Consider the following 27231-nt stretch of genomic DNA (forward strand, 5'->3'; position numbering starts at 1 on the left):
ACTGAAACACTTTATTTTTGATGCAAAATAGATGTGTTAAAAACAATGTTGAAAATTCTGAACTATGAACTCACAGGAATTACCAACATGGTGGGAAATGCACTATGAATGAGTTGGAGGATTAATACCCGACTCATGGCATGTTCCCAGTGTAAGGATTAACAAACAATAAGTGAACAACCATTCATCATCTCAAAGGGTTAAAATATTCCATCAATTCAACTTATAAATTGCTGGCTTAATATCTTAAGGTTCTGTTAAATAACACCAGGTGAGTCGACTCAGCCTGTCATCCTTCCAGGTCGGCAAAATGAGTACCAGCTGACTGGTAACTAGGGGGCACTGCATCAGCGGCACAGCGGTGCTTTAAAGAGATGATGCAACCAGCAGCCACAGTCTGCATACAGAATAGTTTTTATACCTATACATTTTTTCCAGCTACAAAAAAAAGAAGCTTGCAAGTCGAGTTTTTAAAACGCCACTGGCTTTTCACGGGTCAAAATCACAATTCCAAGGTTATGACAGGCTCGTCATATCGATAAGACTGTGCTTTCCAAAGTATAAGGGTGTGAGGATGTCTTCGCCCCCACCTTGCATGAGTACTGGCACTGGCCCCATTTGAATGCGCATCCGACATTTTGACGGATGAACGAATCGCTTGCACGCCGCAAGGATAGGGATTCTCGCCGGTATCTCTCAATGGTGAAGAATTACCTTAAAAAATTATCTGATTCGAATCTTCATCAAAATCGAATCATTTTTGTCCTTGTCAGATACCCAACCTCTCCATCAAATTTCATCCAAATCCATCCACAACTTTGAGATATCTTAATCACACACAAACGAACAAATAAGAAATATGTCGTGCGTAGCACGATACTTGCGAAATCCCTAAAATAAGTTGTTGGCCTATGACGACCTCAAAATTACTTGGTGGTTGAATTCAGTGACTAGATATGCAAATCCTCTTCAAATTTCAAGTTAATCAGATGAAAATTGAGCATTTTAGAAATCTGACCGATGTTGACCTTTTGGCCAATGTTGACCTCAAAAATACTTGGTGGTTGAATTCAGTGACTAGATATGCAAATCCTCTTCAAATTCCAAGTCAATCGGATGAAAATTGAGGATTTTTTTTTTTTTGGTATACAAGATCAAGGCTCGTGTAAGAGCTAACATTAATGACAAAAAAAAAAACGGACACATAAAACATATAATAAGGGGAGCAACAGACAAGATGGGGAGAGGTGATGCTTCAACGAAAATGTGATTGATCTGAAAATGATTTTGCGCAAACTCTAAATGTATGGGCATTACCTCGTGTGAATTCTCATGTGTATACGAAGCGCAGATGAGGCAATGAATCCTTTATCACACAAAATGCAGGTGTACATGCGCTCACCCGTGTGAATTCTCATGTGCATACGACGTGACGACGAGTCGCTGAATCCCTTACCACACACACTGCAGGTGTATGGGCGTTCCCCAGTGTGAGTTCTCATGTGTATACGATGCGTTGATGAGCGACTGAATCCCTTACCACACACGCTGCAGGGGTACGGGCGCTCCCCCGTGTGAGTTCTCATGTGTATACGAAGCGGTGATGAGCGGCTGAATTGCTTACCACACACGCTGCAGGTGTACGGGCGCTCCCCCGTGTGAGTTCTCATGTGCATACGGCATGATGACAGGTCAACAAACCCATTACCACAAACGATGCAGGTGTACGGACGCTCCCCCGTGTGAATTCTCATGTGTATACGATGAGATGACAAGCGACTGAATCCCTTACCACACACACTGCAGGTGTAGGGGCGCTCCCCCGTGTGAATTCTCATGTGTGCATCACGTGACGATGAGTGACCAAATACCTTACCGCACTCTTTGCACGTGTATGGGCGCTCCCCCGTATGAATTCTCATGTGTACATCACGTGACGATGACTGACTAAATACCTTACCACACACCTTACACATGTAAGGACGCTCCCCCGTGTGAATTCTCATGTGTCTCTGACAATTTGCTGATACATTGAATTCCTTACCACACACGCTGCAGGCGTACCGCTTCTCTCTTGCGTGACTCTGTGTGTGCGTCACAAATCTCTTTCTATAACCCGTGGTAAAAGAACAATTGGCACATGTGTACTTTTTATTCCTGGAAACCGGCCGGTGCATCTTCGAGTGCATCTTCAATGCATCCTTGGTGGTAAAGCTGTGAGTGCACGAGATGCAGGGGAACTTCCTGATGTGTCTCTCGCATCTCCCTACGAAGGTCATTCACAAAGAGGGCAAAAAAAGAGAGAAAATGAATGAGGTCCGTGTCCATTAGAACATGGCTTAAACAAGAAAGATGTAGTGCAAAGCACGATACAAGCAAAATCCACCAAAACCTCCCTCACTCTCCCCCCCAAAAAAATGTTGCCGTGGATACATCAAATTGTCCATTTCATTAATATTGTTGTGGTTTTGAGAATAAAGGCAACCCCCCTTTTAGTTAGTTGCACCACAACATGTAGCCTCGATTAGTCAGTTATTTCTTATTAAATGTGAAGTATAGTCTCCTTCCCAGTGTTGGTATGCGTTGAGGCAGGTAAGTAAGGGTAGGCCTCATTGGGGCCTGGAATGCCATGTAGGCGGGCCTCGGACAAGTTGAGGAGACCCGAGGGAGGAGTAGGAGGGCGTGGCTGGTAAGCAGCAAACAGCCAATGGGAGCTAAAGGGGAGTGGCCAACAACAGCGGCCAATAGGAGCTAAAGGAGAGTGGCCAATAACGGCGGCCAATGAGAGCTAAAGGGGAGTGGCCAGCAACAGCGGCCAATGAGGATAAGGGGAGTGACTGATGGGGGGCTATCACGACACGTGACCCCCGGCGGCCAGTGGAGGCCTTTGGAACATTCTGGTGGGACTCCGGGGGCTATAAAACCCGGGCCGGACCCCCGAACTCTCTCTCTCTCTCTCTCTGTGGCCTGGACCCCGGGCTCTCTACCCCCGCTCTCTGCTGCCCCCGTTCTCCCTGGCTCTGGTCTCTCTTTTGCCCTCGCTCTCTTGGGATTCAGGTTCTCGCAGGACCATCTCTCTCATTGGCCCTGTACTCTGACGATCTCCCTGCCTGGACTCCCTGCACGTGCGCTTTTGCCCTGCTGGCTTCGGGACGCGCTGCGTGGATTCCCGTTCGTGCACGACTGAGGCCAACGTCCCTGCTACGAACATCCTCGAGGGGAACGCCCAACAAGCCGTCCGGGGCGAGCTGCACTGAGCGGCCGCGCTTTGTGCGCGTCTTCTTCTTCCTCCCCTTCCCCGAGCGAGTCAGAGGGCCCTTGTCTGGGAAACATAAGTAAGGACTGTGAAGTTTCTCTTCTGTGTCCCTTTTCTCTCACCAGTGTACATTTGTTAATAAACCTGTGCTTGTTTCCAACTTGGCCGTTTTCGGCTCTTCACCATTGGCCTCGCATTGCACGAGATAAAACCGCTCGATCGGGTTCCTAGTAATTAACGGCACGAGTTACGCGACACGCAAACCGCTTGGGCATATCAGACCAGCGTGACTCGTGTGAGGTCCATCCCCAGTCCTCGCGGTGTCGTGTGTATCGAAGGTACTCGGGTTATTGACCGGAAACCCTTCCACGCGCTCGCTGCGGGTTTGGCGGTTGGAATTGCTCAGCAATCCGCCCCCACGAGTGTAGAGTGGGTAGCGGCCTCGTGGACTCGAAGCTCGAGGGGGAGAAGGGCTTAATCCCCCCTCAGTACGTTGACGGGCTCGAGATCCGCAACAAATTGGTGTCCGGGAGTGGGATATTTGGACATGGAGTGCGCTTCACGCACTCAAAATTACGAGCGTACGAAATTTAGTTTTAAAACCAAATTGAATTGAGTTCGTGCAATGGCTGGCCAAGACAACCATGAGAGCTAAAGGACTCGCCTCGCCTACAGGTCACAAGTTTAGAATTGTGACCTGGAGGCGAGTGACAAACAAACAAAGAAGAAATATGTCGTGCATACCACGATACTTACAAAGTCCCTAAAATAAGTTATTCACCTCAAAAATAATTGGTGGTTGAATTCAATGACCAGATATGCAAATCCAGGTCAAATTTCAAGTCAATCGGATGAAAATTGAGGATTTTAGAAACTTCACCTGTTTTTTTTTTTGTATACAACATCGAGGCTCGTGAAAGAGCTAACATTAATCACACAAAAAGTCAAACCAACACAGAAAACACAAAATAAGGGGAGCGGTAGACAAGATGGGGAGAGAGGGGGAAGGACACAAACACAACATTTCAGAACAGGGACATCGAGAGAACTGCGGGAGGGAGAGGGCTTGGGGGGAGGTGGGGAGTGGGAGAGGTACAAAACACATGGACACTGCAAGGACTTCCAGGAAAGAAGTTGGAATTTCAAAAAAAGTGTATCTGGGGTGAATTAGTGGGGGTAGAAAAGATCAAGGTTTTGGATGGGGGATGATAAAAGATGGTGGTGAACAGCTGTTTTAAAGACCTGGAGGGAGGAGTCGGATTGAAGGGAGTGGGGGAGTGTGTTCCAGAGGCTGGAGAAAAGGGGAATGAAAGAGTGAAGGTGAGCAGATAGCTTAGATTTTGGCAGTTCAACCATAAGAGGGTTGCTGGCAGATCTTGTGCGACCTGTAGGAATATTTGGGGGACAGAGCACAGAGAGAGCTGGGGGAGCAAGGCCGGAGAGGAGTCTGTATAAGACAGAAAGCCTACCAACCTGCCTGTGGTGAGTGAGTGAAAGGCTCTCGGATTTAGCTTAATCATGGGAGATTCCAATGATTCTGAAAGCTTTGGTTTCAACAGCGTGAAGCCGAGCTAGGTGTGAGGCAGGAGCACCGGCCCAGAGGGGGGAACAGTATTCCATTGAGCTGCGGATGAAAGCCTTGTATGTGGTGAGGATCTCAGATGTGCCAAGGAAGGACTTTGCACGATGGAGGATGCTCAGTCGGTGACTGGCTTTGGAGGCCAGCTTGGAAATGTGGTTTTCCCAAGAAAGATCATGGCAGAATGTGAGACCCAAAAGCTTGAGCGACAGAACTTCTTGGAGAGGATTGTTGAGAAAGTAGATGGGAGGGTTTTCCAGTCGGTCTTTTCGGAGAGACACAGTAAGCATGTGAGCTTTGTCAGGATTGAAAGACATGTTCCACTTGTTTGACCAGTCTGTGATTTTGTCCAGGTCTGCAGAGAGTGAGGAGGCTGCAGGCTGCCGATCTGAGGGATGAGGAATGGAGCGGCAGAGTGTGGAGTCATCAGCAAAGAGATAGAGAGGATAGAGAGATAAAGTTGTTGACCTTTTACCTATGTTGCCCTTTCGGCCAAAGTTGACCTCAATAATTGGTGGTTGAATTTAGTGACGTGATATGCAAATCCCCTTCAAATTTCAAGTCCAATGGGTGAAAATTAATTTTAGAAACTTCACCTAGGTTGTTGACCTTTGACCTATGTTGACCTTTCGGCCAAAGTTGCCCTCAATAATTGGTGGTTGAATTTAGTGACGTGATATGCAAATCCCCTTCAAATTTCAAGTCAATCGGATGAAAATTGGGGATTTTAGAAATTTGACAAATTTGTTGACCTTTGGCCTATGTAGACCTTTTGACCTCAAAATCAATAGACTTCCTTATGACCAACTGCACCATTTGGTGTTTCATAGAGATCGGTTTAAAATTGTGACCTGTAGGCGATTGACATAGAAACAGACAGACAGACAGAATAACGCACAAGACCAAACAATGTACTTGAAAGTTTTTTGATTTTGCAAGTAACGAAGGTCGAAAGAAGGTTATGTTTGTCGCATATGAAGTGAAGTAATGTGCTTGTTGTGCGGATTTAAGTTCCTCTGAATATCTCATACATACAGAATAGTTAAACCGATGAGCTAACTTAATGAGGTGAGACAAGGTACAAATAAGATGGATCAAATATCCTCAATGTCTATGAGCACTGATGGAACTTCCAAAATTCATTTGTTGTTCAAATACAAGAAACGTCAGAAAATTATCAAATCGATAAAAGAGAAATCATGCTGCTGAGGGATGCGGGCCAGGTTGACCAGGAGCGTGTTCCGTTAGCAAGTGGCTCGCTTGATTCAAAGCAGTCAAGTTAGCACTGCAATGCTATTGTGAACAATGCTATTGTGGGTACTCAAACAATTGCTGTCCGAACCATCGTTTTCAGTTTTACTTGCTCCTCTTGTGACAAATTCGCCAAACAAAAACCGTCCTGGGGGATGACATTTATCCAGCTTTTTACGGCGTAGCCTAAAGGGCAAAGCCGTCTAGAACAGTGTTTTTCCGTCCGTATGTATGTATGTATGTATGTATGTCCCTTCAAACGTATACCAATCAGAGATGAGGATCTGGTCACATTAAAGGGTGATGTGATTATGTCTGATGTCATTACGGCGGTACGGCGGCTGACTCTCTGCACATCGCCATTTTGATTCCAATTTCATTCAGGCCGAACATATTGTCGAACCTGTCATATGTCACAATCTCCATGCTCTACCTTTACATTTTCCATTCAGTGTGAAACACAAACAAACCGATTGTTAAAATGACCATGAAATATGTAACGCATAGGCGTTACGTCTCTTCCAACAATACGGTATAGTACGTATAGGCCTTAGGCGTTATGACTCATCTTTGGACCGCTTTGGACAAATTAAGCCCAGGTTTCTTAATACAGTAGTGCATCGTTTCAGTAGTATCGTTTTCATAATAGTAATAATAACCATAACACTTTAATCTCAATGTCGTGAATGGACGGTTAATCGATTGAAGCGGTATGTGGTTCATGATCAGTGATGAGCGTTGTTCGGCATGAATATAAGTAAGGAAGGAAGTAAGGAATTCACCTCGGTTTTTTGATAAAACTATCGTTTTCGAAATAATGATAACGTAACGTTAATATCATAGTAAATCTAATCATAACACTAATCCCGTCATAGTGACTGCAAATGTACTGGAAGTTAAAATATATCATGTTCTACATATTAAAGAAGCGGCAGTTTTGTGTCCGTTACGTCATCACGTCGATGATGTCATTACGACGGCTAACTCCACCGACCGACATTTTAATTTACAAGTAGGCCTACACCCACTCACTATCGGGGCTGCAGGAAGGGTCATTCCTCTTTGGGGTATATAGATTACAGTCGATCTATGGTCGGGTCTCAAGAATATTGGGTGTGTGTTCATTTACGAAGTTTCTTGTGGAGAGATCGCCATTTGGTTTAAGCATTCGAGCAAGCACTCCATTCAAAACCGTTAAGGAACGGCTGGCTTGGCAAGCGCTAGCTAGCTGCTTTGTAAATGAACACATCTCCAAACCTTTGTGGGGTATATAGATTACAGTAGATCTTCGCTCAGTTCTGTAAGTAAAACTTACCTCATGGATGTCGAGATTCCTCCAAATTTCTTTGTTTAATGTTATAAGCAGCATTAATGTCTGTTTGAAAGCTAATAATGTGTTTGTGGTTTATAATATTTTACAAGCCCAGCTACGCGGCGCGGCTGTTCGACTTTTGGTCTTGTTTTTACAGTAACAATATCAGCGGTGTCCAAACTGGTATGGTAACATTATGGATATTTCCATATTTTTACAGTAACACTATCAGCGGTGTCCAAACTGGTATGGTAACAGTACGGACATGTCCTTATTTTTACAGTAACAATATCAGCGGTGTCCAAACTGGTATGGTAACATTATGGACATTTCCTTATTTTTACAGTAACAAAATCAGCGGTGCCCAAACTGGTATGGTAACATTATGGACGTTTCCTTATTTTTACAGTAACAAAATCAGCGGTGTCCAAACTGGTATGGTAACAGTACGGACATGTCCTTATTTTTACAGTAACAAAATCAGCGGTGTCCAAACTGGTATGGTAACATTATGGACGTTTCCTTATTTTTACAGTAACAATATCAGCGGTGTCCAAACTGGTATGGTAACATTATGGACGTTTCCTTATTTTTACAGTAACAAAATCAGCGGTGTCCAAACTGGTATGGTAACAGTATGGACGTTTCCTTATTTTTACAGTAACAATATCAGCGGTGTCCAAACTGGTATGGTAATAGTATGGACGTTTCCTTATTTTTACAGTAACAAAATCAGCGGTGTCCAAACTGGTATGGTAATAGTATGGACGTTTCCTTATTTTTACAGTAACAAAATCAGCAGTGTCCAAACTGGTATGGTAACAGTACGGCCATGTCCTTATTTTTACAGTAACAAAATCAGCGGTGTCCAAACTGGTATGGTAACATTATGGACGTTTCCTTATTTTTACAGTAACAAAATCAGCGGTGTCCAAACTGGTATGGTAACAGTACGGACATGTCCTTATTTTTACAGTAACAATATCAGCGGTGTCCAAACTGGTATGGTAACATTATGGACGTTTCCTTAATGTTACAGTTTCATCAGTAAAAGTAAGGACAGTAACAGTTAGGACAGACTTTTAGTTTCATAGCAGTTCTGTACTCAAGCTTTGAAAGGAAATCAAGCTCAATCTTTGAAAGGACTCAAGCTCAAGTTCAAGCTTTGGAAGGAAATTTCATTTCCTTTCACAAAGCCCGAAACAAGTGTGTGTCCACCCTCAGGAGAGCCAGGAAACAATATCTCTCCGTTCTCAAGACCGAACTCTCTTATCTGTCTCCCTCTTCCAAATCCTGGTGGCGTCTGGTCAAATCTGTTTCTGGTGTTTGTTCCCCCTCCATCCCCTCCCTCACCTCAAATGGCTACACGGCTGACTAGTCCGGCAGCTAAGCTAAATATAGCATAAGAATTGTGCATTTTGTGAGGAAAGCACCAAATTTGGCACACTAGTAGACTATCATATTATGAAAAGATCTGGATATTGGGCCATCTCACATTCAGAGATTTGATTTTTGCAAGATTTGCAGATTTTGCAGATTTGCAAGCTGAGATTGCAACGCCAGGGACGGCCGACTCCTTCCTGCGAGCTGCCCACGTCACCCGCACAAGAAGAGCTCATCAAATCACTGCAGCGGCACTGCACATCCTGCAACACCGTGCGTATGAACGCCACTGTATGACATATGCTGATGATGCAGAAGACCTGCCCGTGTTCGAAGACTGGTGTCACCAGAGAGGAGAAGACATTCCCAACTTTCAGTACTGGGCAACTGTGCTGGAACTAGAGATGTTGGTACTGGTCTACGTGCGTTCTCTGCGGCAGGCTTCATTCATGATGTACCTTGATGCCCTGATGGAACTGGTCCCATGGTTCCATGCCTTAGACCACACACACGATGCCAAGTGGATCCCTGTTCACCTGAGGGACACGGTTGCACTCCCAATGAAGCACCCAGATGTAGCCAGAGAATTCAGGGCTGGCAACTTCACTGTACAGAAGACGAAGCAGGTGTTCTCTTCGATCCCAATCGAATCGAAATCTTGCAAAAATCAAAACTCTGAATCTGAGATGGCCCAATATCCAGATCTTTTCATAATATGATAAATAATCTACTAGTGTGCCAAATTTGGTGCTTTCCTCACAAAATGCACAATTGTTATGCAAAGTTGCCCCACTAGACTCCGCACGTGAAAAAGCTGAACGCCTCAACTTTGTGTTTGCCTCTAAATCTTGTGTCCCAAACCCATCCCTCTCTGTACCCACCGTACCCAGTCGTACCCAGCTGCTCCTGGACTCTGTGTCCTTTCCTTCTGACAAGGTGGAAATGTTTCTGTCAACCCTCGACTGATTCTGCAACTGGACCTGAAGGCATCAGCCCACGGGTCCTAAAATCCTGTTCTTCTGCTCTTTCACTCCCTCTCTCTGTTCTCTTCACCCTCTCTTTTGCTCAAGGTCATCTGAAATCTGCTTGGAAATCAGCCAACATCACCGCTTTACACAAAAAGGTGCAAAAACAGATCCTAGCAACTACAGACCAATCAGCCTTCTCCCAATTATCAGCAAAGTCATGGAATCCATCATTGCTTCAGCTATGAAATCTTTCCTCTTCTCCAATGGCTTGATCTCTGATCATCAATTTGGTTTCAGACCTGGTCACTATACTCTGGACATGCTGCTTCTGCTTTCTCAACAATGGATGGAGGTCCTCAATGCCAAACAGGAAATCAGAGCTCTCTCCCTTGACATATCACGTGCCTTCGACACGGTCTGGCACCCCGCTCTGCTCACCAAACTGTCCTCCTTTGGTATCCATGGAAATCTCCACGCATGGCTGGTGGACTTCCTCTCTAGTCGTAGTCAACGTGTGGCCCTGAATGGGTTTCTCTCATCTCCTCTTCCTGTTCAGGCTGGAGTTCCCCAAGGCAGTGTTCTGGGCCCTGTGCTTTTTCTGATCTTCATCAATGATCTCTCTGACTCTCTTGAAAATCCTCTCTATCTCTTTTCTGATGACTCTACTCTCTGTCGCTCCATTCCTCATCCATCAGATCGGCAGTCTGCAGCCTCCTCACTCTCTGCAGACCTGGACAAAATCACAGACTGGGCAAACAAGTGGAACATGTCTTTCAATCCTGACAAATCTCACACTCTTCGATGTCTCTCCGAAAAGACCGACTGGACAACCCTCCCATCCACTTTCTGAATAATCCTCTCCAAGAAGTTCTGTCACTCAAGCTTTTGGGTCTCACTATCTGCCATGATCTTTCCTGGGAAAACCACATTTCAAATCTGGCCTCCAAAGCCAGTCGCCGACTGGGCATCCTCCGTCGTGCGAAGTCCTTCCTTGGCACACCTGAGCTCCTCACCACATACAAGGCTTTCATCCGCAGCTCAATGGAATACTGCTCTCCCCTCTGGGCTGGTGCTCCTGCCTCACACATAGCTCGTCTTCACGCTGTTGAAACCAAAGCATTCAGAATCATTGGAATCTCCCGCGATGAAGCTAACTCCAAGGGCCTTTCACTCACTCACCGCAGGCAGGTTTGGTGGTCTTTCCGTCTTCTACCGATTCCTCTCTGGCCTTGCCCCCCCCCCCCCCCCCCCCGCCAGCTCTCTCTGGGCTCTGTCCCACAAATATTCCTACAGGTCGCACAAGATCTGCCTGCAACCCTCTTATGGTTAAACTGCCAAAATCAAGACTCTCTGCTCACCTTCACTCTTTCATTCCTCCTTTCTCCCGCCTCTGGAGCAAACTCCCTCACTCTCTTCAATCCCACTCCACCCTCCAGGTCTTTAAAACAGCTGTTCACCACCATCTCTTGTCTTCCCTCATCCAAAACCTTGATTTTTTCTACCCCCGCTAATTTCACCCCAAATCCACCTTTTTGAAATACCAACTTCTGTTCTGGAAGTTCTTGGCGTCCTTGTGTTTTATACTTCTCCCACCCTCCCCTCCCCCCCCTTCCCACGCCTCCTACCCCCAAGCCCTCTCCCTCCCACTCATCTCCCTGCTCTCAAATGTTATGTTTGTGTGCTTCCCCTTCTTTCCCCAACTTGTCTTCCGCTCCCTCTTTTTATATATTTTGTTTGTCTGGTTGATTTGTTTGTGAAATAAATGTTATCTCTTTCACGAGCCTCGATTCAGTATACAAAAAAAAAAAAAAAAAAAAACAGGTCAAATCACGCATGACCGAGTAGCACATGGCGTGTTTCATACAATAGAAAAATTTCCTTATTTACAATTTATTTATTTATTTTATGTATGAAATCACCAACGACCGTCAGAACACCAAATATTTATAGACAATGAAATCCGCTCACCTGTTTCAAGATTTCAGAATTTTGTTCAAGGTGGCATGTTCATGCCAGTACCATAATGTGGAGACAGGAAGTGCAGGCCCCTTGCAGGAAGTACATCACGAGCATGTGCAGGGAGCATTAACTATTTAGGTGTAAGGACACAAACTTGAGGGACAGATATATTTATGTAAATAAATCTAAAATAGGAATCGTTAATTTTTTTTTGAAAATACAGGAATTTTGATACTTGTCTAATTAATATATTAAAACATCAAAAGTACCAGACTCGGTGGTGTAATGGGTAGGGCATCCACTCCGAGTCTGGGAGGTCGGCGGTTCAAATCCCGGCCGAGTCATACCAAAGACTTAAAAAATGGTACGTGCTGCTTCGTTGCTTGACGTTCAGCATTTGGAGAAGATAGAGCACGGACAATCCCATAGTTTGGCATCGATGTGGAGGAGACAATTCCTGCTGAGGAAATGCCCCGCTGAGTGCGGTGAGAAAAGCGGTGCCATCGTTACCACGTCGCTGGTATCCAGAGTTGTGTGTGTGTGCTTGTGTGTGTGAGAATGTGAGTGTGTGTGTGTGAGTGTGTGTGTGTGTGTGTGCGTGCATGTGTGTGCATGTGTGTGTTTGAGTGTGCATGTGTGTGTGTGTGTGCATGTGATTGTGTGTGTGTGAGAGTGTGCATGTGTGTGTGTGAGAGTGTGCATGTGTGTGTGTGAGAGTGTGCGTGTGTGTGTGTGTATGTGTGTGTGAGAGAGAGAGAGAGAGAGAGAGAGAGAGAGAGAGAGAGAGTGTATGTGTGAGTGTGCATGTATGTGTGTGCGTGTTACTGTGTGTGTGTGCATGTGTGTGAGAGTGTGCATGTGTGTGTGTGTGTGTGTGTGTGTGTGTGTGTGTGTGTGTGTGAGAGAGAGAGAGAGAGAGTGTATGTGTGAGTGTGCATGTATGTGTGTGCGTGTTACTGTGTGTGTGTGTGTGTGTGTGTGTGTGTATGTGCGAGACAGCTGCATTATGAATCTTAAACCTTGAAAGAAAAGGTATTATGAAGTTTATTTTAAGGCAAAGTTATGATACCATTTGTATAACGCTTCGCTTAGCTTTGGACAAGAGGTTTTTGTTCATTTTTGGGGGATAAATAATTTTAAAAACATGACTGTTTAAAAACAAGTAAAAAGTTAATAGGTTACGGATTTTATGCCACAGTTTGATTTCATGAAAGAAATCTGCTTCCAGGACAGAAAAAGTTACCAATTTCGATAATGTGCCGTCCATGCCGTGGGCAAACCAGCTGTGTGGAGAATATTTGGACAAGGAGTCTGGACATCGAGGACCAAATTGAACCAACATGTGCAACATTCCATCAAGTCAACCACAGGAGCCAAAGGAGCAGGCCCTGGTAGCGAACAATGAACGATTCGCCGAATAATAAATAGCCCTGATGTCCGGATGGTAGTAAACTGGAAACTGTTTATTGACATGCCAGAAATGAAGAAGAACCTTGCTCGATTCCTATCCGAGCAAATGATGACCAAGGCCCAGTGCTTGCCAGAGGAGTGAGAAATAGTGCCGAGGTGGTGGTTTTGAGGAAGAGGAAGACGTTCACTCCTCAACCGGTCGATATGTGAGGAGCCTCAGATCTGACCAGGAAGCTGGCTGTCGTAACTGACGCAAGACGCAAACGATTCCAACAGTGCTATTCGTCACCAGTGGCAGAGCACGAACCACCAATGGACAGCGGCTGGGGTTCGGAAAATGATCCACTGAAGGCGATCCTCGTGAGAAACAATTCACAACTAACGGATTGCTCGGAAATTCTTACTCGTCGGTGCAAAAAATTGCACAACCGCGAGATGTGGGTGTCGCACTCAGAAAGGCCTGGAGGGGTCCCGCAGTGAAAATATTTGGTGAAGTCCATATACCGAGCCACTACCATTCCCTCGGCCACCACTTTTGGCTACGACCATACCGAGCCACTACCATTCCCTCGGCCACTGCTACTGGACACGTCCACAACGAGCCTCTACCTTTCCCTCGGCCACCTCCACTGGTTACAACCATTGGGCATGACTACAAGAGCCACAACTATTCACACTGCCACTGGCCACTAATACTGGGCACGACAACAAACAACGAGCCACTACCACTTGCTACTATTCTTGGATAAGACACCAACATGCCACCACAATTCCTTCGGCCATCACTTCCGGTTACTACCACTGACGACGACCACAACGAACCACTACCATTACCTCGGCCACCACTTCTGGCTATGACCACGAGCCACGACAATTCCATTGGCCACCACTTCTGGTGACAACCACAACGAGCCACTACCATTGCCTCGGCCACCACTTTTGGCTATGACCACGAGCCACTACAATTCCCTCGGCCACCACTTTTGGCTATGACCATGAGCCACCACCATTCCCTTGGCCACCACTTTTGGCTATGACCATCAGCCACCACCACTGCCTCAGCCACCACTTTTGGCTATGACCATGAGCCACTACAATTCCCTCGGCCACCACTTCTGGCTACAACCACAACGAGCCACTACCATTGCCTCGGCAACCACTTTTGGCTATGACCATGAGCCACCACTATTGCCTCGGCCACCACTTTTGGCTATGACCACAAGCCACTACAATTCCCTCGGCCACCACTTCTGGCTACAACCACAACGAGCCACTACCATTGCCTCGACCACCACTTCTGGCTACAACCACAACGAGCCACTACCATTGCCTCGGCCACCACTTTTGGCTATGACCCCGAGCCACTACAATTCCCTCGGCCACCACTTCTGGCTACAACCACAACGAGCCACTACCATTGCCTCAACCACCACTTTTGGCTTTGATCATGAACCACCACCATTCCCGCGGCCACCAATTTTGGCTATGACCATCAGCCACCACCATTGCCTCGGCCACCACTTTTGGCTATGACCATGAGCCACTACAATTCCCTCGGCCACCACTTCTGGCTACAATCACAACGAGCCACTACCATTGCCTCGGCAACCACTTTTGGCTATGACGATGAGCCACCACCATTGCCTCGGCCACCACTTTTGGCTATGACCACAAGCCACTACAATTCCCTCGGCCGCCACTTCTGGCTACAACCACAACGAGCCACTACCATTGCCTCGGCAACCACTTTTGGCTATGACCATGAGCCACCACCATTGCCTCGGCCACCACTTTTGGCTATGACCACAAGCCACTACAATTCCCTCGGCCACCACTTCTGGCTACAACCACAACGAGCCACTACCATTGCCTCGACCACCACTTTTGCCTATGATCATGAGCCACTACCATTGCCTCGGCCACCACTTTTGGCTATGACCCCGAGCCACTACAATTCCCTCGGCCACCACTTCTGGCTACAACCACAACGAGCCACTACCATTGCCTCAACCACCACTTTTGGCTTTGATCATGAGCCACTACCATTCCCTCGGCCACCACTTCTGGCTACAATCACAACGAGCCACTACCATTGCCTCGGCAACCACTTTTGGCTATGACGATGAGCCACCACCATTGCCTCGGCCACCACTTTTGGCTATGACCACAAGCCACTACAATTCCCTCGGCCACCACTTCTGGCTACAACCACAACGAGCCACTACCATTGCCTCGACCACCACTTTTGCCTATGATCATGAGCCACTACCATTGCCTCGGCCACCACTTTTGGCTATGACCCCGAGCCACTACAATTCCCTCGGCCACCACTTCTGGCTACAACCACAACGAGCCACTACCATTGCCTCAACCACCACTTTTGGCTTTGATCATGAGCCACTACAATTCCCTCGGCCACCACTTCTGGCTACAATCACAACGAGCCACTACCATTGCCTCGGCAACCACTTTTGGCTATGACGATGAGCCACCACCATTGCCTCGGCCACCACTTTTGGCTATGACCACAAGCCACTACAATTCCCTCGGCCGCCACTTCTTCTGGCTACAACCACAACGAGCCACTACCATTGCCTCGGCAACCACTTTTGGCTATGACCATGAGCCACCACCATTGCCTCGGCCACCACTTTTGGCTATGACCACAAGCCACTACAATTCCCTCGGCCACCACTTCTGGCTACAACCACAACGAGCCACTACCATTGCCTCGACCACCACTTTTGCCTATGATCATGAGCCACTACCATTGCCTCGGCCACCACTTTTGGCTATGACCCCGAGCCACTACAATTCCCTCGGCCACCACTTCTGGCTACAACCACAACGAGCCACTACCATTGCCTCAACCACCACTTTTGGCTTTGATCATGAGCCACTACAATTCCCTCGGCCACCACTTCTGGCTACAATCACAACGAGCCACTACCATTGCCTCGGCAACCACTTTTGGCTATGACGATGAGCCACCACCATTGCCTCGGCCACCACTTTTGGCTATGACCACAAGCCACTACAATTTCCTCGGCCGCCACTTCTTCTGGCTACAACCACAACGAGCCACTACCATTGCCTCGGCAACCACTTTTGGCTATGACCATGAGCCACCACCATTGCCTCGGGCCACCACTTTTGGCTATGACCACAAGCCACTACAATTCCCTCGGCCACCACTTCTGGCTACAACCACAACGAGCCACTACCATTGCCTCGACCACCACTTTTGCCTATGATCATGAGCCACTACCATTGCCTCGGCCACCACTTTTGGCTATGACCCCGAGCCACTACAATTCCCTCGGCCACCACTTCTGGCTACAACCACAACGAGCCACTACCATTGCCTCAACCACCACTTTTGGCTTTGATCATGAGCCACTTCCATACCCTAGGCCACTGCCTACTACTACTGGACACGACAATGACGACGAGCAACTACCATTCCCTCGGTCACTGTGACTGGTGACTACTACTGGACACGACAACAATGAGCCACTACCATTCCCTCTGCCACCACCTCTGGTTACCACCACTGGGCATAACCACAACGAGCCACTACCATTCCCTCGGTCACCACTTTTGGCTACGACCATAACGAGCCATTACCATTCCCTCGGCCACCACTTTTATTTTGGTTACGACCACAACGAGCCACTACAATTCCCTCGGCCACTGCCACTGGCCACCACTTTATGTAAACTGCATATCCCCCAATAAGCCAGCCGAGCACTGTCGCCCCTCTCGAATCACATCAGATTTCCACACCAGTTTATCCCTTTCTTTATCTCTATGAAACTTGACACGACTTGGATATCGATATACAGTATTTAAATGGACTTGGTCCGCAGTTTCTACCACACTCACCATCCTCCGGGTCCCCTTCCTTCATTTCAGCACCAACGGAGCTCTGGTCCTCCATCTTGATCTGCACGACTCCATCATGTCCTCCCGTCTCCTCGACATCTTCACCACGGCCGGACCATCCCGATCCTCGCCCCGTACGGACCGACTCCATGTACCGACATAGCTCCGCGTACATGGTGTACGTGAACTTCCGTGCGGACAAAGAACACAGTCGATCCCTCACCGGAGCGGGCTCGGCTCGGGCACAGAGAGCTCCGAAGATCTCGATCCCCAGACCAGTGATGGCGGCTCTGAGAGACTCCTCCGGTAGACCCTGGATCTTCAGCCAGGCGGGAACTGGCGCCACATCGCCTCGAGCACTCGAGTCCATCATCTGTGAAAAGCACGTGACGAGATTCTAAATAAATAAATAAATCGGATGTTTTACGAGAATCATTTTTTTTCTTCGCAATTAATTGATCACGTGACAATAGTGTGAGTAATTCGATATTGTTGTGATCGTTATTGTGAATAATCTCTAATTATATTATCAATAAAACGTCATTATCAGTATAACACTTCCTTTTCCGGTAGTGCGCCCTTGTGGTTGGCAATCATCTCAGGTTAATATTTAAATTTATATTTTTCATAATTTCCCAATTTACCATCCGTTGAGATGTCAGCATGAAGGGACGTCTATTTAATACGTACGCAAACCTTCGGATGTCGTACAACGTATATTTGTGGCGGGATTTTGTTTATGTGTGGAGACGGTGCCTTGATGACGTAGGTTAACGTTCCTGCAGCGGACAAACACACCTTTTTGATTTTATTGCACAGATTCATGTTCTGTTCTAACACATACCACACGTGTGTGTAATTTTTTTTAAGTACGTAATTTATAGATGTCCCACAAGTCGCAAGCCCGAACACCTGGCTCACCGGCTCAGGTTCGGCTGCCTGTGCGTACACCTGAGCCGGTGTCGCGTTGCATCCTGCCACTCCTGGTGTTGTTGTTGTTGTTTAGACCCAGATATTCCATCCCCCACATCCAGAATGGTGTACCCCGCCTTCACAAAGTTAGAGCCATTACAGAGTTAGAGAGAAAGAGAGAGAGAATATAAGTACAGAAACATTCAAAGTACACTGTCCCCATGCCAAATAAATAAATATCCACCAGCGCCTCCGGCACCCGGCAATACCGCAGTGCAACTCATAGAGACTGCATTGGGAGGGAGAGGTGTACAATAATTGATTAATTGCATAATTAAAATCAATAAATAGTGATCATAAAATATTTTCTTAATCAATTGGCTAATAGCATACCAAAACCACCAGTGCTTCATCCAAAAATGTAACTTTTTAAAAATTAATTAAATAGTCAATAAAAAAAATAATATTTGATTAATCAATAAATAATCGATTAATTGATTAATCAATAAATCAAAAATATCCTTTATAGCCACATCACTTGGTCACTGTCATGTCCAAATATCAGCTTCTTAGCTCAAAAGGTCGGCAAAAAGGGTTGGCGTCAGGAAGGGCATCCGGCCGTAAAACATTGCTTCAAAAAGGGAACCAAAAAAACAACAACTACCACGGTCCCCGAAAAGGCCAACCCCCGCTTTGCGGGGAAAAATGGCCTCTAAACGGTGGTTTGGGTTTTTTTTAGCTCAAAAGGTGCCTGAGATATTGCCCAGATGAGAAAGAAAATAAATAAATGATTAATAATGAAAGTAAATAAATAGTAATCATTAAATAATTAAATAATTTAGCAATTGGCGAATAGAATACCTAAACCAACACCATTTCATCCAAATCTGTAACTTTAAAAAAATTAAAAGTCATTAATCGGATAAATCAAATAATCAATTGATTAATCAATAAATCAAAAATACCCTTTACAGTCACTTTGTCACTTTACAGTCACTTTACAGTCACTTTACCATCACTTGGTCATTGTGTCCAAATATCAGCTTCCTAGCTCAAAAGGTGCCTGAGATATTGCCCAGATGAGAAAGGAAATAAATAAATAATCACAAAATAATTAAATAATTAATCAATTAGCTAATAGCATACATAAACCACCACCGTTTCATCCCAATCTGTAACTTAAAAAAAAAAAAAAATTAAGTCATTACTCAAATACAAAAATAATATTTTTATTTTTTTTTATAATTATTTATATTTATAATATAATTATTTTATTTTATTATAATTAATTGGTTAATCAATAAATAATCAATTAATTGATCTACTATACAAGACAGCCGTTGGTCTGTGTCGCCATTTTTCTCAGAGATGGCGAAACGGATCTTCGTCAAACTTTCAGAGGTTCATCAGTGAGTGCTTGGGAGTGTTTTTGGCAAAACCTTTTTTAAAATTTTTTTAACAAAAGTTAGTTTTTTTAGATTAAAAAAAAAATTGCTCGAAAGTGCCTAAGCCTTTTTGATTAATGACAGTTGTATACAAGTACACATTCGCATAAATAAATACAAAACAATCACCAGACATTTGAACACAAATAATACAACAATTCCAGAAGTGGTCGAAGTTGTTGGGAAGGCTTCTTCTTCTTCCTGAACTTCATCATACTTAACTCAGAAACGTGATGAACGGCACATTCAGCAGCATATATTCAACAAAAAGGTGAAATGATGATTTGACGTTTATGAGGGATTCTGATTAGGATGTAATTGCTTTTCCATTATATTTGCCCTCATTTCAAATATGTTCATGTTTCTTTTTCGCCTGAACGATGCCAGGCACTCCAGCTATAAACACTTTTATAGCTCATTCAGGCGTGTGGGGGACTGGGAGAGGGGAGTAAATTCTCTATGGAAATGTGTACCATGTAGCGCCACCTGGTGATGGTGGCAGAGGGTATTACAATTTCCTTTTTTGCCTGTGCAACACTGACGTTATGAAGCACTCTTTGCATGGGAAATTTTTCCTCCTTTTAAATACCTTTTACAGTCAAATTACTTGGTCATTGTCCTGTCCAAATATCAGCTTCCTAACTCAAAAGGTGCCCGAGATATTGCCCAGATGAGAAAGAAAATAAATAAATAGTAATCATGAAATAATTAACATCTTACAAAGCTAGACAACGAAGCATCTTACAAATATCTTGGAGTAGAAGAGAGCCACCAAATTTGTCATAAAAAATGTGCAAAATAATTACCAAAGAATACCTGCGTAGAACGAGGCTGATCCTGAAAACATATGTTACCCCAAGGAACAAAACAAATCCATAAACCAACGAGCAGTACCAGTGTTCCAGTACAGCATCATTTACGATGTCTCTCCAAAAAGACCGACTGGACAACCCTCCCATCCACTTTCTGAATAATCCTCTCCAAGAAGTTCTGTCACTCAAGCTTTTGGGTCTCACTATCTGCCATGATCTTTCCTGGGAAAACCACATTTCCAAGCTGGCCTCCAAAGCCAGTTGCCGACTGAGCATCCTCCGTCGTGCGAAGTCCTTCCTTGGCCCACCTGAGCTCACCACATACAAGGCTTTCATCCACAGCTCAATGGAGTACTGCTCTCCCCTCTGGGCTAGTGCTCCTGTCTCACACCTAGCTCGTCTTCACGCTGTTGAAACCAAAGCGTTCAGAATCATTGGAATCTCCCGCGATGAAGCTATCTCCGAGGGCCTTTCACTTACTCACCGCAGACAGGTTGGTGGTCTTTCCGTCTTCTACCGACTCCTCTCCGGCCTTGCTCCCCCAGCTCTCACTGGGCTCTGCCCCCAAATATTCCTACAGGTCACACAAGATCTGCCTGCAACCCTCTTATGGTTAAACTGCAAAATCAAGACTCTCTGCTCACCTTCACTCCTTCATTCCTCTTTTCTCCCGCCTCTGGAACAAACTCCCTCACCCTCTTCAATCCCACTCCTCCCTCTAGGTCTTTAAAACAGCTGTTCACCACCATCTCTTATCTTCCCCCATCCAAAACCTTGATCTTTTCTACCCCTGCTAATTTCACCCCAAATCCACTTTTTTGAAATACCGACTTCTTTCCTGGAAGTCCTTGGTGTCCTTGTGTTTTATACTTCTCCCACCCCCTCCCCCTTCCCCTTCCCACGCCTTCTCCCCCCAAGCCCTCTCCCTCCCACACATCTCCCGATGTCCCTGCTCTCAAAAGTTGTGTTTGTGTGCTTCCCCTTCTCTCCCCATCTTGTCTACCGCTCCCTCTTTTTATATATTTGGTTTGTCTGTTTGATTTTTTTGGGGGGGATAAATGTTAGCTCTTTCACGAGCCTCGATTCTGTATACAAAAAAAAAAGGGGGGGGAAAAAAAGCTGCAGAATAGCAAACTGGCCACAAGCGGATATCAAAAAACTAGATATAAAATAAGGAAACTCCTCACTATCCATAAAATGTTCAACAAAAAATCAGTGCATCCCAAGAATGTACCTGCCGAGGAAAGGAGGAGGTGGCGGCCTAATGGAACTCAATCAAATGCACAGTGACAACTGTAGGATTAGCAGAGTATGTGAAAAGCTCAACAGACTACCGAATACAATTTGTGTACAAGCAGATTATATATATATATATATATATATATATATATATATATAAACAGTGACAATTGGGAAAAAAGACAAAAGAGCAGGGATATAAAAAAAAAGAGTGGGACAGATTAGGGATAGAAAAAGAAGGATCACTGGAATGGCTAAGAAGAGGTCGATTCAACTGGGACAGAGAACGAATCATTAATGCCCAATACTAAGGACACTGCACCAATGGCTTTAAAAATATGGCAGGGCTGAGTCAATCGGACAAGTGTAGGTGCTGCAAGGTAGAAACAGAAAACACGAGTCACCTCCTATTGGAATGTAAAAAGCTCATGTCAGAGCAGCTGTACAACCAAAGGCACAACAAGGTATGTAGAGTAATCCACTGCCACATCTGCAGAAATTTCAATATCCCAGTTCCACAAAACTCATGGAAACATGAACCAACAGCAATCATTGAAAACAAGGACATAAAGCTCACGTATGACCTGATGATCCCATCCAGCGTGAACATAGAAGACAAAGCATTGTGACCGGACATTGTGACCAGGCACATACTCAGGAACAAAAAGGAAAGACAGCATTGCTGACTGAGATATCAGTACCCAGCGATTTTGGCCTAAATAATGCAGAAATCAAGGAAATGACCAAATATCAAGACCTCAAGAATGAAGTGAAAAGATCCTGGAAGCTGAAAAGCACCAAAATTGTACCAGTGATAATTGGGGCAACGGGAATGATAAAGAAGAACCTTACAGATACTTTAAAACCAATCCATGGGAACATTACCACAAACGAACTGCAGTTGGAGGCTGTATGGAACTCAGTGACGATCTGAGAACAACAAAACTTCACAACTTAGCCCATGAATCGCAATCCTTCACCGAAGCGGGGGTGGATACTTCAAGTCCTGGGAGGACTCCGTTCCACCTTCTAAAAAACAAATGATGGAGATAACATCCAACGACACACACACACACACCTAACATTACCTGACCTAGCCACACAATGTACACAGCAATTCACCAGCACACACAAATCAATACACAGGCAATCTATTTATAATGAAATTCCCCTTTCTGTAAACACTAATGACACACTTCTGGCTAAATTAATGAATTACCAGTTTTTTTTGTTTTGTTAAAACACATCTCAAACACTGTAATAGGTGAAAGCTACCAGAGGTCCATAACGCTGTCTCCTGGCTGAAGCAGTGGCTGACCTGACATAGATGGCTTTGGTTAGTGAGAACCCATCTCCCCTAGCAAAGTTTTTTTTTTTTTCTTGGACCCTCTTATCTGCTATCAATGATGCAATCGACGAGTTACACCTATCCCCCTTTAAACCTATCACCTATAGTTACACCTTTACGCATATGTTACACCTATCCCCCTTTAAGCCAGCCCACTGTCTTTCTCGTCACGTGAACTGTCTCTTCCCACTGGAGCAGAGCGACATCCACACCACGATGCTCTTCCAGGTTATTATTACTTTTCAAACAGGCCCCCCTAAACCAACCTGCCATTCCACTTTTAATCTGTGCCCCCACCTGTGCCGCTAAAATTTGGCAGTTTTTCGTCATTTCCCTCTGCATTTGCTAACCAATTTTATTCGTTCTTTCTTCTATTTGTGTTCCTTATTCTCTCATTTGCTCAGCTACACTACATGGTATTCATAGAATACTTACCCCATGCAGTCAACTTGGTGCGAGCCAACTCTTCCGTTTTTGAAGGTTTTTTTTTTCTTTGATCCAATATGGCTGCCAGACCACGTGAGTGATGACATCATACATTTACATTCTCCAATATAATTGTTGGGTAGATCACGCTCAACAAAATTTAAAACAGATCAGACAAAGCGTTGTCCCTGTCGAATTATGACGTCATAATTAAGGCACCAGTGACATCGTTAACACCACGTATTCCCCATGCGGAGTTCTTTACAATGAGCCACATTTCAATTTTTTCCCATGGGGTGGTTTCAGAGTTTTAGAGGTGCAACATTTTCTGTTTTTTTCAAAGATGGCGACTGTAGCACATGACCTATGACATCATAATTAAAATTAATTGTTTTTTACAGGAGGCGGCGCTCCGATGGTGAAAATTGTGTCCATCGGACCAACAGTTGCAGAGAAAAAGAAATTCATACTGATCAGATCAAGAGTTATACTTGTTGAATTATGACGTCATAACTAAGGCATGGATGACATCATTAACATATCTTATTCCCCATGAGGAGTACTTGACAATGAGCCATGTTTCAATTTTTTCCATGTAGAGGTTTCGGAGATCTAGAGGTGCTAATTTTTTTCCAATATGGAGCCCATACCACGTGACCTATGATGTCATAATTTTCCCTAAAAATTATATAGCAGGAGGTGCTGCTATGGTTAAAATTTTGTGTCCATCGTACCAACAGTTGCAGAGAAAAAAAATTCATACTAATTGGATCAAGCATTGAACTTGTCGAATTATGACATCATAATGAAGACCATGGCCTCTAAACGGTGGTTTTAATGAAGACACTGATGACATCTTCATTAACATATCTTATTCCCCATGGGGAGTACCTGACAATGAGCCATGTATCAATTTTTTTCCATCTAGTGGTTTTGGAGATATAAAGGTGCAACGTTTTTCTAAGATGGCATCCTTACCATGTGACCTATGATGTGATACTTATGAATAAAAAAAATTCTACTGGTGGAGGGAGACACTACGGTGTTGAAAATTTCATGTCAATTGGATCAACGGTTACCGAGAAATTGAATTTTTAGAATGCATACACGCACGTACGTACGCCACACGCAACTGAACGCCTAACGAGCGCAGGGTAATAATCTACTTTATCCTTTTTCCATTCTTTTTTCCAACATGGCCTGGGTGAATACACTGAACTGAAGATATATAGAATGCTCATTACCATTCACAACACACAGAGTGTGGTGTAGTTTCTGGGCACCATCTTGGTTAACACTCTATGCTGGGCGCCATTTGGTTAGCCCTCGATGCAAGGTGCCATCTTGGTTAGCGCTCGATGCTGGGCGCCATCTTGGTTCGCGCTCGGTGCTGGATGCCATCTTGGTTAGCGCCCGATGCTGGGCGCCATCTTGGTTAGCGCCCGATGCTGGGCGCCATCTTGTTTAGCGCTCGATGCTGGGCGCCATCTTGGTTAGCGCTCGGTGAGTTCAATTCAAAAGTAAAGGAGAATCACCTGCTTGAAATCTAATTATTTCTAACAATTTCTAAAAGGTGCCAATAATATTGTCTGGGCCATTTTTTGATTTATGTGTGGAATAAGCTAAGATTTAGTAATTGTTTCAGGTTTTTTTGTTTTGTTCCACTGCAAACCAAAGAAATACAAATGTGGATACCAAAATATTTTGTAATTTCTACAATTTTCTGGAAGAAATGGTGCATTATTTGAAAAAAGTGTAATGTGCCAATATTTTTGGCCACGACTGTATATGGAGAAGACAAATGAATAATTTAGTCAAAAGCTCAAAGGTCAGCATCACATAAAATCGTCAATCCAAATGACCTGTAATTTTAAGAACTCCCATAATGGTTCACTGAATGGGTTCACCAATCAAAAGCTAGAATCTGATTGGGTTTTTTTGGTCAAAAGGTCATGGTTTTAATAAATCATCAATTTTCATCCGATTCGTCTGAAATTTTAAGAACTTGCATGTTTGGTCACTGAATTGGTTCACCAAACAACAGCTAGAAGCCAATTGTTTTTTGTTTTTTTTAGATATAAAGGTGAAAGGTCAAGTTTGCATAAAATCATAAACTTTCATCCAATTGACCTGAAATTAGGAATTTGCATGTTTGGTCACTGAATTAGTTCAACAATCAAAAGCTATGAGCCAATTTCTTTTTAGTTCAAAAAAAAAAAGGTCAGGTTGCATAAAATTTTCCATTTTCATCCGATTGACTTGAAATTTAAGCAGGGTTTGCATATTGGGTCACTGAAGCCCATTACTTTTGAGGTCAAAAGGTCATAGTCGCCTAAAATAGTCAATTTGTTTTCAGCTGTTTTCATCATGTTTATCATACGGAGGAAGAAGAAGTCTGAATACAAAGTGGACGTGGACGGCCTTTGCATTTCCGGATGCGTTCTAGTTATACTTGAAATGACTGGTTGAAATGCGTTGTCATCCATGCCGACTAAATAGTTCCCTTTCAACAAAATAAATTCATGAAAACGCAAAATATACTTGCATCTGCATATTACAGAAATTGCTAGAATAGACCCGTACTGTAATGTATACATTTCATCAAGACATGTGCTGTTTTTATGATTTATTTACTTTTGCACAGTTTTACAGTTGTACATCTCTTGAATCAGTCCAGCATCCTTATTCAAATTATTTGTCAATAAATCTCATAACCTCTCATCAACTCAGCAAAAATATTTGTTCAAGCACTCGTCATTACCTTCATTAGATGTGCAGGAAAGTTGAATAGTGTTGGTACAGCATCTTTGCAAAGTAGTGTTGTTTGGCCCATATGTTCTTGGGCACGCCACATTTGAAAGTTGGCCTCCAAAGCCAGACGCCGACTGGGCATCCTCCATCGTGCAAAGTCCTTCCTTGGCACACTTGAGCTTCTATCCACCTACAAGGCTTTCATCCGCAGCTTGATGGAGTACTGCTCCCCCCTCTGGACTGGCACCCCTGCCTCACATCTTGCTCAGCTTGATGCGATGGAAACCAAGACCTTCAAGATCATTGGAATATCTCGCGATGAAGCCGAGTCTATGGGCCTATCACTTCGCCATTACCAACAGATCGCTGGTCTCTCTGTCTTCTTCCACCTGTGGTCTTGCACACTCTGCCCTCTCCATGCTCTGTCCCTGGCAAGTTTCTGCTGGATGCACGTGGTACACCAGCAACCCCTCCTAGTGAAACTGCCCAAATCCAGAACCACTTCTCGCCTCCACTCATCAATCCTTTTCTTTTCCCCGCCTGTGGAGCCACCTTCCACACTTTTTACGATCAAATTCTTCCCTCCAGGTCTTCAAGACAGCTGTTCACCATCTCAGGTCACCCCCCCCCCCATCCAAGATCTTTTCTACACCCGTTAAACCACCCGCCACCCCTCTCACAATTTTGCTTATGTATCCATCTTGTCTACCACTATCATTCGGCCTTACCCCTCATCATTACCTGCATCCCTTGTTTGCTCATCTCCGTCTACTATCTTCTTCCTCCGCCCTGCTGTTGGCATTTCCCCTTGTCTCCTGCTGTTCCCTTTGTCATGTTGTGGCCTGATCTGTTCCGTGTCCAAGCTCTTCCACAAGCATAGACATTGTATAAAAAAGGAAGAAAAAAAAGGCATTAATCTTCAAACTGATCCAAGCAGATGGTAGAGTCCAAGTGTGGTGAGAAGTAGGCTCTCCTCATCTTCACCAGCCATTCCTTCAGGAGCGCTGGGTTGCCTCTGGGAAATCTGCAATCACAGTGTGTTAATAAAATGAACTTATTTTCTGTAAGAAACCAAAAAATTAAAACAAAGCCATAAAACATAAAGAGGGCGAGCAACTCGGCCTCGATGAACAAACAATATTGCTTCATAAAGTATCTCATCTAATTACAGACAGAACCAGACTTAAGAACTCCCGACATACGAACACCCATACTTGCAAATGAAGTCCCATTAAACGAATGCGGGTAATTAACAACAAACTTTTTTTTTTTACTCTACGTGAATTTTGTTTTAA

The 27231-nt window shown here is 44.6% G+C and overlaps 2 protein-coding genes across 3 annotated transcripts in view; both read right to left on the reverse strand.

The window, feature by feature from the left end:
* On the reverse strand, nt 1-26078 carry LOC137416994 (uncharacterized). Its single transcript, XM_068102709.2, has 3 exons — nt 25947-26078; nt 17004-17376; nt 1-2266 (listed from the first exon to the last, which is right to left on the reverse strand). The coding sequence occupies exons 1-3, from the start codon at nt 26076-26078 to the stop codon at nt 1314-1316; spliced, it is 1458 nt and encodes a 485-aa protein (XP_067958810.2). The 3' UTR covers nt 1-1313.
* LOC137417004 (uncharacterized) overlaps nt 25799-27231 on the reverse strand; it is a 21556-nt gene continuing 20123 nt past the window's right edge. For both annotated transcript variants that reach the window (XR_013621897.1, XM_078770394.1), the window contains exon 4: nt 25799-26960. Coding sequence is in view for 1 of the 2 variants with exons in the window: in XM_078770394.1 (XP_078626520.1) it covers nt 26849-26960 (112 nt within the window). In the remaining variant the exon portion in view is untranslated. The remainder of the gene's footprint in view (nt 26961-27231) is intronic.

The sequence above is a fragment of the Myxine glutinosa genome, chromosome 1, assembly GCF_964187855.1.
Source record: "Myxine glutinosa chromosome 1, kmMyxGlut1.1, whole genome shotgun sequence".
NCBI lineage: Eukaryota > Metazoa > Chordata > Myxini > Myxiniformes > Myxinidae > Myxine > Myxine glutinosa.